The sequence below is a fragment of the Dermochelys coriacea genome, chromosome 13 (assembly GCF_009764565.3).
Source record: "Dermochelys coriacea isolate rDerCor1 chromosome 13, rDerCor1.pri.v4, whole genome shotgun sequence".
Classification (NCBI taxonomy): Eukaryota; Metazoa; Chordata; order Testudines; family Dermochelyidae; genus Dermochelys; species Dermochelys coriacea.
The window spans coordinates 25,692,028-25,709,748 of record NC_050080.1 but is presented as its reverse complement, the minus strand read 5'-3'; the positions used below and the strand labels follow the sequence as shown (position 1 = coordinate 25,709,748).

Sequence of the window (17,721 nt, the reverse complement as noted above, 5' to 3'; positions counted from 1 at the left end):
CCCCTTCCCTCACTTTATGGGCTGTGCTGGTCTCTGCAGCCATCCTGGCAGAGGGGAGGTTGCAGCCACTTCCCCACCTCTGCTGGCCGTATCCCGGTGCAGTACTGGGGCAAATTGAGGCCCAGGTCTCCAGGATGTATTCTTCCCACGGCACCCATGTTTAGAGGATACTCTCCGAGCACAGGCTTGAGCTCAAACACCCTGAGGATGCCTGTGGGGATGCTGGTTTAATATCTTGGCCTTGACCCTTCTTGAGTTTGGTCCTAACGTTTGGCTCTGCAGGGACCTGGTGTGAATTTCCTTGTGGGGAAGGGCTTGAGGGGGGCGCCACATGTCCGTAACACACCAAATTGGAGCCTGGGCGGTGAAAAACAGCAACTCTATCAGGATGCAGAGTAGCAACCGTGTTAGTCTGTATTCGCAAAAAGAAAAGGAGTACTGTGGCACCTTAGAGACTAACAAATTGTAGCTCACGAAAGCTTATGCTCTAATAAATTTGTTAGTCTCTAAGGTGCCACAAGTACTCCTTTTCTATCAGGATGCTATTCTAGGGGGACAGGGGCATTGGCCAAGGGGGCAGACCTCCCCTGACTTGAAAGGCAGGGATTTTTGTTCTCTGGATATCAGTGCCTATCTTCACAGAGTAAAATGTACAACTCTGCGGAAGACAGGAGGGACTTGGGAACACTGAAGGCCAGAAGACACAATCCATGGTAAGGAACTGAGGACTTGGACCCAGTTTCAGAAGTGCAGAGAGCACAGTGCTTCATTCACTGCGGTTCCAACTCTGCCCTGTTCTCTTTGGCATTTGGACACCTTTCATTTCTCCAGCAACTCCATGTGCAGTTTGTTTAGCCTGATCATATTATAACTACTCCCCTCACAAGAATCATCACAGATCTTTTTGCCATGTCCCACCAGCCCTTATGTAAGTTGCTCATCCCCTTTATGACCACAGGTTAGTTGTCAGTACACATTACTTCAACACGCAGGCTATTTGTTAAATTCATGCAACACACAGGAACAGAGATTTGGGTTAAGAGAAACACACCACTCACCCATGCATGCTGCTACAATACAGGCATGGGGTAGCCAGCCAAACATGGTGAGTTAAGATGATGACGGCTTTTTCGGTTAGGATATGCATGGACACACTTACACAATATAATCATGCAACTGGAGGAGTCGAAAACAGCCATGCAAAACAGAGACAACATTCATTTGGGGAAAACAAAGACACTCCAGAGGATCTCTGGTTTGTCTGAAAGCTGGCATGCTCTTCCAAACAGATGCAAGGGGCATGCTGGTCAAGCAATACCAGATGCCAAGACAAATAACTCTGTGAGATGACGACACTGAAACACAAGTCTTGGGGCATGGCTCCCCATTGTACCTCAAAGTGGGACACTTCTGGGATATGGTGGGAGCCCTGCTCCCCTTCCTTGGCATCTTCTTCTTGGCCAGGAGCTGCTTTGTCAGCATCCTGGGAGGAAATCACACCTTCAGCTTCCCTCTCACTCATGTCTTTATCGAGCTCAGGCAGACTTCTGGAGAAGTCTTCGAAGGCTGTGCCATGGAAGTCACCGATCATAGTGAAGTCCACCTCGGCTTCCAGGCTGGAGGTCGAGCTGACCGTGATGCTCGAGCACTTTCGCTCGATGGCCAGGTGGTTGTCCTTCAGAAAGACTGAATCCCTCTCCTGGTCTTGCTCCTCATCCCCAGTGTCGCTCTCAGGAGCCCTGTGCCAAGGTGGCTTTGCTTTCTCCTCTGCTCCCTCCTTTGCTCCCGCTCTCTGAATGAGACACAATGGCGGAGAGAGGCTAAGACTGTAAATACCGAAGGGCAGGTTAGAGCCAGCTAAGCCAACAGGAGAGAGGGAGGAGGCAGCTGGGGAAATGTCACAGAGGGGGATTCAAACACTACTCAAGCATGAAAACTGAAACGTTTGACAGCAGCAACTTTGCAAGGGGAATTTATTTGGTCTGATTTGCAGAGAGGAATTAGAAAAGAAATAATAAATAATAATAATAATAATAATAATAAAAAGAAAAACAGTCCCAAAGAAATTCTCAGGCATATTGTTGAGCCTGATGGAAGCAGACATGTGCAAAACAACAGGTATGTTAAGAGACATTTATAAACGGCTCAGACTGCAACTGTGTGTCAGTAAGTTTGGCACTAAAACAAACACAGAAGGGAAAGGGGGAGAGGATAAGAGTTTTGAATGAAAGAAAAGAAAAAAACTCCATCAGCTGCATCTATTCAAGGAGAAGTGAAGGGGCTTGTCAATTTCACTGAGATCACCCCATAAGAGTTTTACACTCACTGTGTTGGAGCATCACTCTAGGTTTTTATTAATCAGATATATGGGAGGAATGGTCAATGTTCAGCCATGGAGGCCCCGTGAATGGGACAGGGCAGGGCATCACCCTACAGGAAGCTGAACAGAGCACTTGTGTGAGAAAGAGCCCCGACTCTGTAATGCTTCTCAAAAGCTTGCTGCACAACCGGAGCGGACCCATTCAAGTTTAATCAGCTGCGTGTTTAATCAGTGTAATTGACAACGGGATCAGAGCAAAGAGATAGCCTTCCTCCGCTGGCTCCTCTTGAATGACATACATACCTCTCAACTGTCCCAGCACAGGGTAAATTTCACCCCACCCTGCTTGCCACCTGGTTATTGCTCAGGAATCAGAAATTATTCATTATTTTTGTTTTAAGATTTGATTTTCACTCCTCTATAAAGGCTGAACCAAAGCTCACTGACGTCAATAGAAAGCCTTCCAGTGACTTCAATGTGCTCAGGATCAGGCCCTCACAAAGTCAGAGATATCCCCCACTTTGTTCGGACCCATTCCAATTCAGCTGCCTTTTGTCCAGATGACTGGTGGGTCGAGAGGTATGAGACATGGGGTTCTCCCAACAAACTCGAGAGGAGCATATACCTATATATATATATATATATAGCAGCTCTGCAATAGGGGAAGGAGTCAAAAGCATACAGTCCTCAGCTGGTTAAGGTGAGCTTTCATACTACAGTAAGAAGCAGTTAGTAAAACAGCACTGAGACCTGGGAGACCACTGGAATAGCAGTCCTTAAACCCTCTTCTTTCGGGGCGGCTTTTACTGATGGGTCAGATAAATCCTTTTCTTCCCAAATTGGTTCCTGAGATTTGCTCTGGATTAGAGAAACGAGTTAGTCTTTAGCAATGAACTCCAAAAGGAACTGAGCCAGTGCCTTACAAGAGCAGCAGAAAGCTATTTCACCCTCCAGTCACCCGCTTGCCAAAATGGGGTGGGGGAGGGAGGTGAAAGGGACTCACAAGCCAAGCAAGAAGGGACAACAAATTAAGAAGTGCAAGGGACAAGCTGGAAGCATGGGAATTTTGCTGCTAGGTGTGCGTGTGTGTGTGATATAAAAGCTCTCTGGTCCACACCCCCACGCCCCCTTCTTGCTCCTGAGCATGAAGCTCATGTGCCCAGTTTCACATTAGCAGTTGGCATTCTCCAGTTAGCCAAACTGTCAGGAGTTCACAAAACAAAAGCTGATGGACCGACTGACCAGCGGGTCTGCATTCAGCTTAGGAGCCAGGCCACATACACATACATAAAGGACAGGGAATGCAAAGCGGCCGTTCTCAGTCAATGGATGTGTGAGGTGCCATTGAACATGATCATAAATAAAAGAGCCACGCAACATGCTTATGAACTTTCCACTGGGACAGTTCATGGGAGGAGTTACCACAGCTTTTGTCAGGGTGATTTCATAGCTGGAATCGGGGGAAGCAAGCCCGGTGTCGTCTTCTCCTCTGTGCTCTGAATCGGTGGAAACACCTTCCTTCAAAGACGGAGGCTGGGAAGACTCTCTTGTGGCTGCCAGTTGCGCAGTGGTTAGGTATCCCACACCAGACACTTCCCCAGCATGCCTGGCTCTGTCATCTGAGGCGACCGAGGGTGTAGGAGACAAGACTAGGCTCATGGCCTGTGGCGGTTCTATTCGTGCCTCTGTTGATTTAGATGGTCTCCTGGTTTCACTCTCTCGTGGCCGCTCCTGGGCTGCTCTTTTTCGCTCATCAGAGACTGGGCCACAAGTGCCACCTTGTTCAAACAGCTTAATTTTAGAAGCCACAGAGGCTTTTTCATACATCTCACTGTCATGCCCCAGTGAGCCCTGCCAGCCAGTGGGGGAGGGTGAAGCCAGCTCCACAGGTGCCTCCTCAGGCTCCTGAGACACGACTTCCACCCCACCTGCAATGGACTTCAAAGGCCCAGACTCTGGCTTTTGTTTCCTGTTGGTAGGTTTCCTGTCTTCAGCCGTGGCAACAACAGGTCGTGACAATTCCTTGTCCCCATGAGGTGATCCTCTTACAGGAGAGCATGTAGAGAAGGCTTCAGCTTCTTCTCCTGAAGGAGGTTTATCCTGCAGTGGCTTGTCCATGGCAAATCCTTTGTCCTGGGATGGCTCATCTGCGTTGAAGCTTATGTGCCGGGGCGGCTCGCCGGCCGTGGGGCCCGTGTCCCGGGGCGGCTCGCCGGCCGTGGGGCCCGTGTCCCGGGGCGGCTCACCCACGGTGGGCTGTCTTAGTTTCTCTTCCTCTGGACTTTCTGTCGTGCTGGGAGGATGCTGCCAGGGGGGATTCATGGGGGTTGGTTTAATCTCTATGGCTTCCATCTGAAGAAACATTTTTGACATTTCTCTTTCTCCCAGCTCAGTTGTTTCCTTTCCAGTCCCTGACACATTGGAAGTTGCTTCCCCTTTCCACATGTCCTGTTTTTCTGACCCTTTCAGGCCTTCTGCCAGGATGGAGCTTTGTGCTGCACTGTACCTCTTGTCCCGCTGCTGAGAGAGCTCAGCCTCTCCACCTTCCCTGGGGAGGGAACCGAGCTTTAATTCTGCCATTGGTTCTTGTGGGTCCTTGTCCCTAGATTCCTTTGCTACAGAGCGTGACTCGGATTCACTTCCACCTTTCGATTCACTGCCTATTGACGCAGCAGACTCCTCTTCCTCTGGTGCATATGCCCCCTTCTCTGCAGTACAATGTCCTAGGAGGCGTGTCTTTTTGCTAAGCTCTAGGACCTTCTCAGCTTGGTTTGATTCTATACCTGGTTCATCTGTCTCTGACTTTCCTTGATCACCTGCCGAGGAAGTGGGTTGGAACTTGTCCTTTCCCATTATAGCTGTTGGGTCAGATGCTGGTTCAAGCTCAGGGCTCTTCCCTTTTTCAACTGAAAGGTCTGTTTTGGGCTCCAGCCCCTCTTTTTCAGCAGAACAAGACTTTTCTTCCTCTTCGAGTCTGAGATGGATTTTACTCTCCTTTTTGTCTCCTGTAGCTCCTAAGTAGGAGATCCTCTCTGCAGCAGAAGACATTGTCTCCTCATCACTAGACTCCACATTAGCTTTAACACCCTCAGAAGTTGGGCTAGGTATTATGGACTCTTCCTTATCTGAAGCTGGTGAGACAGACCCAGGCTCTTGCACGGTAGCCTTGCTTTCTTTCTTTGGAGCTTCTGGCCCAGAAGGCTCAGACCTTGGTCTTTCATCTGCTTGAGAATCTTCAGGTTGTTGATTTTGCTCGGCTTGGCCTTCCAAAGAGCCAGCTGGTTGCTCAAGTTCATTAGTTATCACCTCTTCTTTTCCCTCCTTGGACTTCTGCTCTTTGCCATTCTCAGATGGCTGGCTTTCTGCCTCCAAATATAGGTCTTCTCTGATTTCGCTCTCAGACATTTCATCCTCCCAAACAGACTCAAAATCCTCTGGACTAGCAATCATTTTGTCTCTTGCATGGGTGTCCAGTTTCACACTTTCTGGTTCCTCTTTTGCTGCTGGTTTTTTGGCTTTCCCTACTGCAATGTCCACTTTTGATAAGCTCACACTTGTTTGCTCCTCTGAAGTACCTGCACGTGCGTCTTCTTTCTTGGTTCCAATAGCTTTCTCTAGAGCAAGCTCTTCCAGCCTAGAAGTTTCTCTCTCTACAAATACCCAATGCTCTGAACCCTGTATTGCAATTTGAGCAAGAAGAGTTAGCATCAAACATACTTTACCTAAATAGCTGATCACTGTTTAGTTAAGTAACAGAAGGCTGTATTGACTAAACCATTATTATTCATACAACAACTGATGCAGATGTGTGTATAAAGGAGCTGGCAAGTAACCAACTGATAGCAGGTATTGAAATCGAGGGGCCTGATCTTGTATAACTGGTGCTGAAGTCAATGGAAGAGAGGGTGCTTAGCTTTTTAATGAGTTGGACCCCACACCTTTTTTGAATGCTCGGGACCAAATTCTACTCTCGGCTACAGCTGATCAATTTTTTTTTTTCTTCAAAATTTTCAATTTCACTGCGGGGGAAAAAAGGTCTAACTTATCCGCTAATATATTAGTGAAACGATCTCTATGTTTTTTGAACAGCTGTAGAACAGAACTGGTTGAAAGATGCTGAAATTCGAAATTTCAGCGATTTTCACTGACATTTTGAATTTGGATGAAAAGAAGGACAAAATTTTCTAGAAAATGTTCATGAAAATTTTGCCCCATTTTTCAAGCAGCTGACCTATGCCCACGCACTCTGACTGCATCAGAGTCATGTCAGATTGATACGGGGGTAAGCAAGGAGAGAATCTGACCCATACTCAGCTCTGTCAGCATTCTACAGCTCTGACTGGTTCCAAAGCCAATCAAAGCTTCGTAGAACCTCACAGGGGATTTTCAAAGGAGAATTAGGTACATTCCTTCATGTATAGTGAGAATGTTTTTAACAATGCTAGAAATCTCTGATTTCCTCTCAATCCCTGATTTTTGCCACAGCTGTTTTCTAGAAAGCATCACATCTGTTCAAGAGCATTTGTGTCTCTGCGAATTCATCTGTCTATAGAGCCCCTTCTCCTTTGAGATCAAGCCCACCACCCAGTTAGCACAGGTCTGCGACTCTGAGCCAGTTCCCAAATTGGTGGTCCCATGATATCACCACTTCTTAGACATCCTTGACACCCATGGAGAGTTTGGCATTGGCACACCAAGTCACATGAGCATGGACTGCAGTTAGATCGTCCCCTAATTTCCCAGCTCTCCAGACAAACCTGATCAGAGGGAACAAATGATCTGAGTTTCCAGCAATTCAGAAAGGGGCCCATCACAAAATACAATCTAGAAAAACAAGGATTCAGGTCACAACAGTTGGTATAACTACCAACACTGCAGCAAGGACCAAGAAAAGCAGTACAACAAGCTACAGCATACTGCAAAAAGGCAGCATCCTGCAGCAGGGACATGGAAAGATATTTGCTATTCAACCCCACGCATCTAGGCTGTAGAGATCTGTTGCTACAAAGTGTAGCCAGATCATTATTAATTATTAATATAATTAGTATACAGGCACCACATCTTACACTTTTCATGTCACAGGACAGCTAAAAACTTTACAAGCTGTATACACACAGCATTGCTGGAGTTCAGCCATTGCTAGGGTGGAAGGTGGGAAATCATAGGATCATAGAATCATAGGACTGGAAGGGTCCTCTAGAAGTCATCTAGTCCAGTCCTCTGCACTCAAGGCAGGAGTAAGTATTATCTAGAACATTCCTGACTGATGTTTGTCTAACCTGCTCTTAAAAATAACCCACTGGAACACAACAGCAAGAGGATGGGAATTTTCTTCAACAGGAAAGTCAAGCTAACTGTCTACTCCAATGTCATGGAATTTGTACCACTCACACAGAGCAGCCAGGACTTCAGGGTGTGTTTATTTACAGCTCTCACTTGGTATGCAGTCTCTAATGACACTAGAATACTGCTTCACTGGAGCACATCAGAACAGAGAGTGGATTGAGTTGCAACTGAATCAAAACTGCAGCATCTTCATGCAGCAACTGGTTTGCTATGGCTCAGTATAGTATGCGGCAGGGAGCCCGTACTGAGATATGGATTGTACTGAAGTATATTCCCAGCACAGTACACTGTGGGGCAGAGAGACGGCATACCCTAGTGCGGCCTGCTGTAGAAGATGGTTCTCCTGAGGCTGACCATGCTGATTTTCTGCAGCGCAAAACAGCAAATTTCAGCATCAAACGATTTGCAGTTGGCTGCACTGCTCACTGAGTGAGTTGGAAAGAGACCTGAACTAAAATGAGCAGAAACTAGTGTATCCACCAAAGCTCTGGGTACCAGCGGGCACTGATGGGGGCAGGGGAGTTAGCACTGTGTGTTCGTGCTGAACTGTGCACAACTTAGTCATGTTGTGTCATTCAGAGCAGAAGGTGGAAACATAAGTCCCAAATACTAACTGCAGAGAGAGTGAAAGAGAGAGAGAAGAAAACTGGCAAAGGGGAGAGAAAAAAAAAATAAGGAGAAAGGAAGAAAATGCTGTATAACGAAAAAGCTGCCATGGGGACGGGGGAGAGAATAAGAGAGAGGACTGTTAAATTCAGGGATAATTGAAATGACCAGAGAAAACCCCCAATCCAATGTCCCAGCCCTCTCCCCCAACCTATACATATAAATGGCAGGACCTAAAAGAAAAAGGCCATGGGGATTCTGACAGAGAGAGAGAGCTCATTTCTCCCCCTTTATTTACACCAGTTGGGGCAGTTACACTCCTAGTGAGTTGCCCTCAGAAGTGAGGGGTGGTTTGTGCACTAGCACTCTCCCTTGGGTGTTCTGTCAGAGGAGGCCAGCTTTAAACAGTGGCCGGCCCTAGCTAGAACTGCCTACCTGGAGAATGCCCTGACTCAGTGTGTCTCCTGGGCACACGCTCCTCCGCCCTGCTGCCTGGCTGGTGTTGGGACTTTCAGGAAGCTCCTCCTGCAGGCAGTCCAAGGCAGAGAAGTCAGGCTCGATTGGGCCACGTAGCAGGAGGCAGCTGGGGCCAGACGTGGACTAGTTAGAAGGTCACTCAACCATCTCATTAGGAGAGAAGCACATGATGTTAGAGGAGATACCAGCAGCCAGGGGAGAGAGAACTGGAGCTGGCAAATCCAAAGTAGCTTTAACAATGGATCTTTTTTCAGTGGCAGGTGCTGCCACTCTTGGCATGAGTGGCAGAAGGATTTTGCAGCTGTGCTTTGGTCACCATGAATTCCTCAGTGAAGACAGATCTGGCCAGAAAGGAGGTAAAACAACAACCCCAGTGGAGAGCCCTGGGCCCCATGAGCCAATCTGTGTGAAGACGATCAATGGCTCCTCTCTGGCTACAGATAAGGCTGTCAGATACCTCCGTGGCCTCCTGGTGTGGTGACTGGGAGGGTGGCATGAGAAGCGGAGGGATCTGGTCAGACCAGGTTGCTCGACCTCACCAACTCAGTGTACAAAAGGACCCGCTTGTTCTTTTCCCCTCAGTCATCTCCAGCATGTCTGCCATCTGCCTAGGCCCAACTGGACTGAGAGAAAAGAGCTAGGCTGACCGGAGCTCTGGAAAGCTGAGGGGAGAACAAGTCACTCATTCTCATTCCTGAGACAACCTGCGGTGTCGCTCTGCGGGCCTACTGACATCCCCATTTAGCTGGAGATGAAGCCTTGCCAATCAGACCATGTTTAGTTGCCTGGCTGTTGCCTCAGACCCCAGCACCACAGAGAAAGTGGCATCTGGCCCCTGAAGTGTTCCTTACAAACAGCACGAATCCCAAGAATTACATCCTGTAAAAGGGGACTTGGGGGTGGGGGGGATTGTGGGAGGAAGAGAATCTAGTTTCAACTGGCCTTAAAATTGAAGGCTCCAAATGATTTCCCTGCATACATGGTGGTCTTGGACATTTGACTCCACAGAGGGAAGGAGAGGGGGGACAGTATGGAGCGCCATGGCAGGGGGCCTCCATCCATTTCTTAAACACACTCCAAAACTAAAGAACTCGGTGTTACCCATTAAGAGCCTGGATTGCACAAGGGCAAAGCCGCAGCCACCATACATCAAACCCTCAACTCACAGCCATAAACACTTGGAATTAAATAGAAAACAAAACTTGAAATCAATCCAGCTCTGCACTGGAGTGTTTTGAATCACCAAATGCTTCCAACAATCAGAGAGAAAGATTACAGTGCTAAATGCACTCCATGCTTTTATGGCCCCCCACTCGTGTTGGGTTTTTTATTTTTTTCAAAATAAACTCTATGATGGAGGTTTTGCGTCCAAAGCTCCATTTCCATCCTAGGAGTGCACAGAGCTAGCAAGAGTGGACACATTTAATAAAAAAAACAACCCACAACATGGGGATGCAGAGGAACACACCTCAGATGGGGGAAAGCTGCTGTGCAGCCTGTATCATAATCCGACCAGCCTCTCCTGGGGTGATCAGACCATTTCAGTGCAAACCTGCTTGTATGATAATGATTCTGGCCCTGATTCCCCATGGTGCAACTCCACTGTTATGCTGGTAACGCCGCTGAAATAAAAGGTGCCAAACTGGAGTAAGGCAGTGGCGGATCAGGTCCTTTTGCTAATAAAAGCCACTGGCCCACTGCGTTCCAACAGCTTTCTATTAGCTAGCTATTGTTCAAACAGCCACCAAATCCAGACGTGAGGCCCACATTCCCAAAGGACTGCACTTGCCTCTTTGCCCGTGCATCCTTTTGGCATATGCAACCCCCTGCACTTGCCTGGCCAGAGCTACCTGCTTTTTCACAAATTCACCATGTACAGTTAGCATGGCATTGCCCCTGTGGTTTACTGGACAGCCAGTGCCAGGATTTGAAGGAGCTGTTTCCAGTGGGCCGTTGTGATGAATCCTATATTGCAGACCTCTGCCTTGGTGTGCTGTTCTGAGTGAGCAGGGATGGGGGAACTCTTGACTTAAATGATTTTGCAGTTGGTGAGCTGGATACAGACACAAATTATGTATAAGTCTGCGGAGCAGGGTGGGGGAAAATCCGGAGCATTGTTTGGATAATCAGATAACTGGAGTGAGGCATCCGACTGTCCAATTAAAGAGCCCCCAGGGCTCCTGAGAGCACCAGAAATTGAGTCCCTTTCCTCTCCAAAACAGGACTGTTTAATTGCAGCATCTTCCATCCTACCCTTCTGGGTGCCTCTGCAACTGCACTTTGTTACATCAGACTCTGTTTAGGCTCTGTCCTCACCCTGGCTCAAACTGCGCAAGAAACAATCCCATTTAGAAAGAGCTGGCAACGTATTTTTCCAACACAGTTGTCCACAGAGGATAGGATGTTTTACCAGCCATACTGGCCCACGGGGGGCTAACCTAAGGTGCACTTTCTCAGCAGGGTTATTGGTAACCTCGTTAGGGGTGGATGCAAAGCAGGCTGCAACCGTGCTAGGTTGTAATAGGGTTTGCAAACAATCCCCAAAGCAGTTACAAGCTGCCAGGTCCACCAGGAGATAACTGAGTTAAGGGATAGCATACCAAGGCTCCCTGTCGCACAACCATATCTTAACAGGGTGCAAAGGCCCCAGGCTCCCCTCTCCTCTCCTGGCTCCAAGCACTGACAGCCTCACATCTTCCCCCCTCATCAAGATAGGTTAATCAGAACATGTCTCTCAGTTCCCCTTTGGACCCATATAGGTGGCAGAAATCACCATATTTAAGCACGGCTCTGCCCCAACCAAGCTAGAATCTGATTCACTCTCGCCTGTGTGGACAGAGCAAACTCACATTAGGGGAACCAGGTTGTAGCCTAGTTTTCTTCCGCCTAGTGGAAAGTTCCACGGTAATATTCCCCCCCCACGCACATCCCACCTCGCCATACCAAGAAATCTATACCACGAGAAACATAAAGAGCAAAGGCACCGACAGACTCGTTTCCCTCCCAGAAGGGCAAACACCTGAGAGTGAGGGCATACTGGATTCCACAGAGGCGCTCACTCCACTGCGGGTGGGGAGGGGGCTCTTTTATGAGGGTTTAATATGGCTATAAACCAAATATTTCAGAAACATCCACTGATTTTGGGTGAAAGGCCAATGGCTTGATTATGCACTGTACCGAGTGGAAGCAGCTCCATTTAAGGTGAAGAGGCAGGAGCTCTGGTCCTCTGGAAATCAGGCCCCAATATGGGGTAGCAGCAGGTTCTACCTCGCAGGGGTGTTGTGAGGGTAACTATCTAGGTGATGGAGGCCATCTAACTACCTAAGACAGACAGTAACTGCTCCGAGTTGTATTCTGTTCTATACCACGCCCATCACCATAGTATCTGAGCTCCTAAACTGTGAGGCACTCCAAATTAATGGACCCTTGAAGAATGATGGGCATAGCCCCATATGTTCCTATAAGACCCTTCATCCAGAAGGGTCCCACTGTGCTTCACAAATGGTGGGCCAAACCCTAGGGTCCTTGCTGAGATTTTACTCAGGCAAACCCCCTTTTCTGGAACGGAAGCTTTGCCTGAGCGAGGATTGTGAAAAAACAGCGTCCGCAAGTGTCTGCCCACTATACATCACTTCCCTCATCACCCAACTGGACCTATCTCCAGGGAGCAGGGCACCAGCTGGTTAAAAGCACATAGCAACAACCCTACCCAACCATTTAGGATAGGAGGTGAAGAAAGTCATCACAACCAAATGCAAATGCAGCGCAGCTTTAAATGGGTAGAATGTCCCGTAATTACCCAAAATGGACTTTGGCCAGCACACCAGGATTAGCACCTCTTCTATTGAGAAAAACACTCGGGGATCATTAGGGAAAAGTGGTCAGCACCTCAGATTTACATCTCTGAGGAGACAGAGCAGCTCCAGCATAGCACCTATCTCTATCTACCTCTACACTGACTTAAAGAGAACCATCTCCTGATTGAATTACCAGCACCACCTCCTGCTGCCCCTTGGTTTTCCTTGGAGCTCTCGGCTCCCAGCCAAGAACTGACTAGACCCAACCCTGCTTAGATTACCAGCTTCAACACCACAGCTCTAGGTGGTATAATGGAAGAAGTGCTCAGCCTTGCTGCTTGGTTTCTCTCACCAACACCGCAGCCAAACCAGTATTCTCTAAGACAAAGTAAAGAGGCTCCCAGATCAGTACTGACGACTAACCCTGCTCCAGAGATCAGTGCAGGACCTGTCTATGCCTTTAATCCTCCACACACACACCCTTATCACTGGGTTACCATGGGAGAACCAGCTCAGAATATGCCCCGTTAGCAGTTGACTGGCTGCCCATGCATGGCTGGTGCATTGGCAGGAAATCTTCCCAGGGGCCCTGAGGTGAATGACGCAAGGGACTACACATGGAGACAGCCTGGCAATGGCTGTCCAGTAAACAAACGGAGACAAAGAGTGGGTGGGGGAAAGAGAGAGAAATGGAAAGGCTGATGATAACCTCAGGAGAAGAGGCAAGACTTTTCTGGGTGAAAGACTCCATGGATAAGGCAGCTCCATGCTCAGCTGAAAACTCCTCTACGAAATCCTCTTCCATCCTCTGTTTCAGCAAGGGAATCCCGAGCACCCACAGCCAGGGGGGGGAGGGAGGGGAGGGAGAGAGAAAGAGAGAGAGAGAATGAGAACGAATGAATAAATGAACAAATGAATGAATGACAGTCATGAATATTCCAGCTCTACAGTCCCCAGCTGGGGCTTCGTGCTTTCTCCATTTGTTTAAAAATCTCATCCCTGCCCACCGCCAGTGACTGCAGACCTGCTGAACGATGCACTCCTTCCTGATGACCTCAGCTGCCCTGCGGTCTGCCCGCCAGCCTGAGCCCCAGCACAGGGCGATCTAGCCCAGCACCCACAGGGCAGTGTCAAGGCTGAGCACCAGAGGGGCTGATCTGCAGGTAGTTACTCCCACACCAGTGACAAGCATCCCACCCTCACAGCTGCAGAACCCTCTCCCCGACAGGTACAATGGACCAGGGTGCCTGCCCCCCTCTGAGGGCCAGAAGCCTGAGGCTAGACAGCCTTCCTCACTCCTCCGATCCAGCTGAGAAGGGGATGGGGTTTCCCTTAAAGAGCTGCGGGAAGCTGCAGGGAGAGGGGGGCTGTAGGAGAAGCCAGGCTTCTGCGGTACCCCCCAAGGAAGGGAGATATCAGGTGGAAGCTGTGGGTAGAAGGCCCCACTTGAAAGTTTTGCTTTCTGTTCATGGTGGTTTGGAGGCAAGGGATAACGACTGAGTATGGCTGATAGTTCTCCAGGCTGGCAAGGCTGCCAGTTTATTGCCCCCATCCTCTCAGTCACCCTCACTGCTGAGCCATCCCAACTAGGTGCCAAAACCCGCCCCCACACACCCCAGTGACAGGATCAGCCGGAGATCAGCACTACGGTATGAGGAGCCCACGTCAGAGGGATCTCAGGCCATAAAACCTCCTTAGCCTGGGTTAAACGCCTGTGTCCCTTACCCCACTGCTGCTCTATAGCCTCAGTCAGCTGAGAGACAGCAATGGGCCTGCCTCACGGTCCTGGCAACTCCAGTATGAGGCTTGCCCAGGCAACTTGCTCAGAGAATCCTTCCGCATCTCCAGGTCAAAGGGCTGGGGACCACCAGCCCCATTATGGCTACGAGCAGTACTGATACAGCTCCACAGGTGTGCACAGCATTGTACAGACAAAGTACAAATCTGGCAACCAATCCAAGATAAAGGGGGCCCTGCAGCTGGGGCAGGGAGCGGGACAGAGAGAGGGCCTTGCCATTTAGATGCTGCTCAGGTCTTCTGTCCTCAGCCAGGAATTGAGGGAGTCAATGCTCAAAGCTAACGGCAGGTGGCATCCTTTACCAACAAAGCCCAGACACCTGCTGTGGCTTTTCATCCATGTCTTGGTTGAAACAGCCAGTCTCCCGCTCCCAGCCCACCCACCCAATCCACCTCAAGCTGCTTCTCCACAGGTGAATGTCCAAGCCATTGCCCAGCAGAGCACAGTGCTCACTGATTTCATCTGCCCTTCCTCATCTCTGGGTCACAGCCCCAGTGGGAGTTAGCTCAACATGCCGCAGTATCTGCTGCCCCTTTCCCCTAACGCCGCAAGGGGCTGTGTACAAGATCCCAGGACTGCAGAGCCATCTCCAGAGCTCCCCTGCAGACAGAATGGAGCATCAACCAGCAAGCACAGAGTCTGTGAGGCCAACCACACCCCACTCCCAGCACTTCTGGAGCAGTGAGGGCTGGAAACCCTCAACGTCAGCCAGAAGCAGCCAGCCTCTCCCCTGCCTACCCCATAGTGCCCAGAGGACCCGCTTCTCAGCTCCCTGTCAGGCATGGTGGACGTATGGAGAATCTAGCATAGAGCTGCACTCTGGCACCAGAGACAGCTCAGCCGGCATTATGCGCTCACTTCCCTCTACACTGCAAGCACGGGGAGATCAGCCATGGAGAGTCCTCAGGCCTGACTCCTCCTAGCATCCCTGAAGCAAGCAGAGAAGCCATCACAATAGGAAGGACGAAGTAAGACACCCAACAGGGGTTCCAGATAGGAGCACTGGCTCTGGCCATGGGGTGGGCTACACAACCCGCTCCCCTGGCTGGAGCAATGGAGCCATGTTGGCCAATCCCTGCATGAGATGGAGGTTGGACTTTAGTCCTCACTCAGACTGCCTGGGCGTGGCACTCCCTGTGGTGTCTGGGGGTAAGCACTGCCGAAGGCTAGGGAAGAGGTCAAATCCGGAGGCCAACCCAGGGCTGCTGCTATATGCACACCCTTCACTGAACTCTTTCCTGGGTGGCACAGAGCACAGGAACCCAGGGGCACCAACTAAACTCGCCTCCCACCAAACCATAGACACAAATCAACAGAAAACCCCCTTCACAAAACAGACAGGACTGAACGAACCTCACTGGCCTTCTCCGGGGTCCCCTTTGGCGTCTCATCCTCATTCTTGGGTGAGGAAGAGGCTGGTGATGACGGCAGCCTCCTGTCCCGGTCCCTGTGAACTAGCTTGCTGTTGGGCTCCTTCAGCGTCCTCTTCAGCTCGTTAATGCTGGCCTGGTGCTTTAGCAAAACATCTTCTGGTTTGTCTAAAAACTTTGGGAGGGAGACGGGAAGGTAACTAGCAAGGCAGAGATTGGATCGCTGTTGGGAAGGGAGGGCCTGCTTCATGCTGAGCCTGAATGTGGGATCTCAAGAGCCAAATGTGCCGGGAATCACCCCGCAGACTAGGGCAGCTCCAGGGAACAGCTAAAAGTGACCAGCAGAACTTACACATACTTCCTAGTACTGATCAATGTACCCCTTTCCCATCCTAAAGCCCAGCTCCCTGGGATCCAAATGTAGGGTCAGGGTGATCCTAGATGATCCTTAGTAGTAGTAGAACGGTGGGACTCAAAGGGGAGTCACCTCCATTCCAGTCATCTATAGTCATCTATAGTCTCTACTAGATTCTACTGGCCTCTGTTGATTTCTGCTGGAGGGTCGTCATGCCTCAACACCCCTGAAGCCAATAAGCCAGATCTGTTCCAATCTATTGTACAGAGTTGCCAGCTGGAACCAGTTGAAAATGTTCTACTGGACTTTCCATAAGGCTTCCCTGGAACTGGATTCTGGCGATTGGTCCAAACTTGGATTTGGACCTCCCGCGAGTGCTACGGTGTCTAGAGGTTTGGGTTTGGCCCATTATAAAGATAAGGGTTCAGGGGTGTTGAGGTCCACGCACCGATTCAGGCCCTATCTTTATAGCTGACCCCATCCTTTCCATGACACCGTGAGGATTGTGAGACCCCCTATTTCTGTACTAGGGATAGGCGAACCCATTCAAAAAGAAGAACCAACTCCAATTTTTGCCCCTAACTCAAACCTGTTTGGAGGTTCAAAAAGGTTCAGATAAACTTCTTCCTTGTCTTTATTTTGAGTTCCTGTAGCAGCCTGTACATTTCTGGGTTCTGTGCAGGAGCCAAGAGGCCTGAGAAAGGCCCTTCTCATGAGAAATCCAGTCAACTTTGCAGATCCAAGAGGCTTAGAGAAGTTTAGGATAAGAATCCAAAACATTATCTGCTTCCTAGAACCAGCCATTCTGAGGTTCGCCGATCACTAGCACAAGGTGTTACTGGGGTGCACATGACAGCGATGGAGAATGACACATGCAGAGAGGAATAAGGGATGAGATAGACCATGGAGGGAACAGGGCACCTGGAGGAGCTGGGAAAATAAACCGACCACCTGGGGCTGAACAGCAGATCGCTTGCCAAAGGGGCTTACCCTTGTGCTGGATGTGACAGCAGGGATTTTAGCTAGAGCATCTCTTTGGGAAAGACTCCCCGTCTTGATTTAAAGACCACCACATCCCCATGTAAATTGTTCCAAGGGTTAATTACCCTCACAGACCCCTAGCGAAGACTAGGCAATAGCAGCCTGGTTCTGAGCGGACACTGAACCTCGCAATAACCCTCCCTAGCAAGACCCATCTTCCAAGAGCATTATGCACTAGCCCTCGTGCTCCCTATTAACTGATGGGTGAAATAGACAGAGAAAGATCTTAAGTGACTTCCTGAAGGCCAGTCCTGGAGCTGGTCCTGGAACTCAGCAGGCCACCTGACCAAAGCTCTCGCTAGGAGAGGAACCCTAGTAACGGTTCAGTTGGCACGAGGGTTTGTATCTGAAATAACGCCTAACGGGGGGGCAGCTTCGCTCCACGCTGCCCCACGCCTCACCAGTGGAATTACAGAGCCCAGGTAGGAGCAGCCATGTGGAGTTCTGAGCTAGGCTGGCATAGAGATAACGCTGAAAATTGGAAGTCACGGGGCTGGGGGATGTGAGTCTTGTTCTGCTCCGTGTGAGGGAGCTAGGGCCCGCAGGAGAGGGTTGGACACAGAAGAGACACAAGGAGAAGACGTAGAGGAGTCAGTAAAGAGCGCAGTAGC

The 17,721-nt window shown here is 49.6% G+C and overlaps 1 protein-coding gene across 16 annotated transcripts in view; it reads right to left on the bottom strand.

Annotated features, from left to right (window-relative positions):
• Positions 1 to 17,721, bottom strand: part of EPB41L1 (erythrocyte membrane protein band 4.1 like 1) — a 147,637-nt gene that overhangs the window by 13,113 nt on the left and 116,803 nt on the right. For 6 of the 16 annotated variants that reach the window (XM_038370511.2, XM_043496127.1, XM_038370510.2 and 3 more), the window contains 5 exons: positions 15,698 to 15,889; positions 13,256 to 13,354; positions 3,743 to 5,995; positions 3,071 to 3,178; positions 1,394 to 1,792 (listed from right to left, as the gene is read on the bottom strand). In XM_038370511.2, the coding sequence (XP_038226439.1) occupies positions 1,394 to 1,792; positions 3,071 to 3,178; positions 3,743 to 5,995; positions 13,256 to 13,354; positions 15,698 to 15,889 (3,051 nt within the window). The remainder of the gene's footprint in view (positions 1 to 1,393; positions 1,793 to 3,070; positions 3,179 to 3,742; positions 5,996 to 13,255; positions 13,355 to 15,697; positions 15,890 to 17,721) is intronic. The other 10 variants (XM_038370520.2, XM_038370522.2, XM_038370521.2 and 7 more) reach the window with 6 other exon arrangements.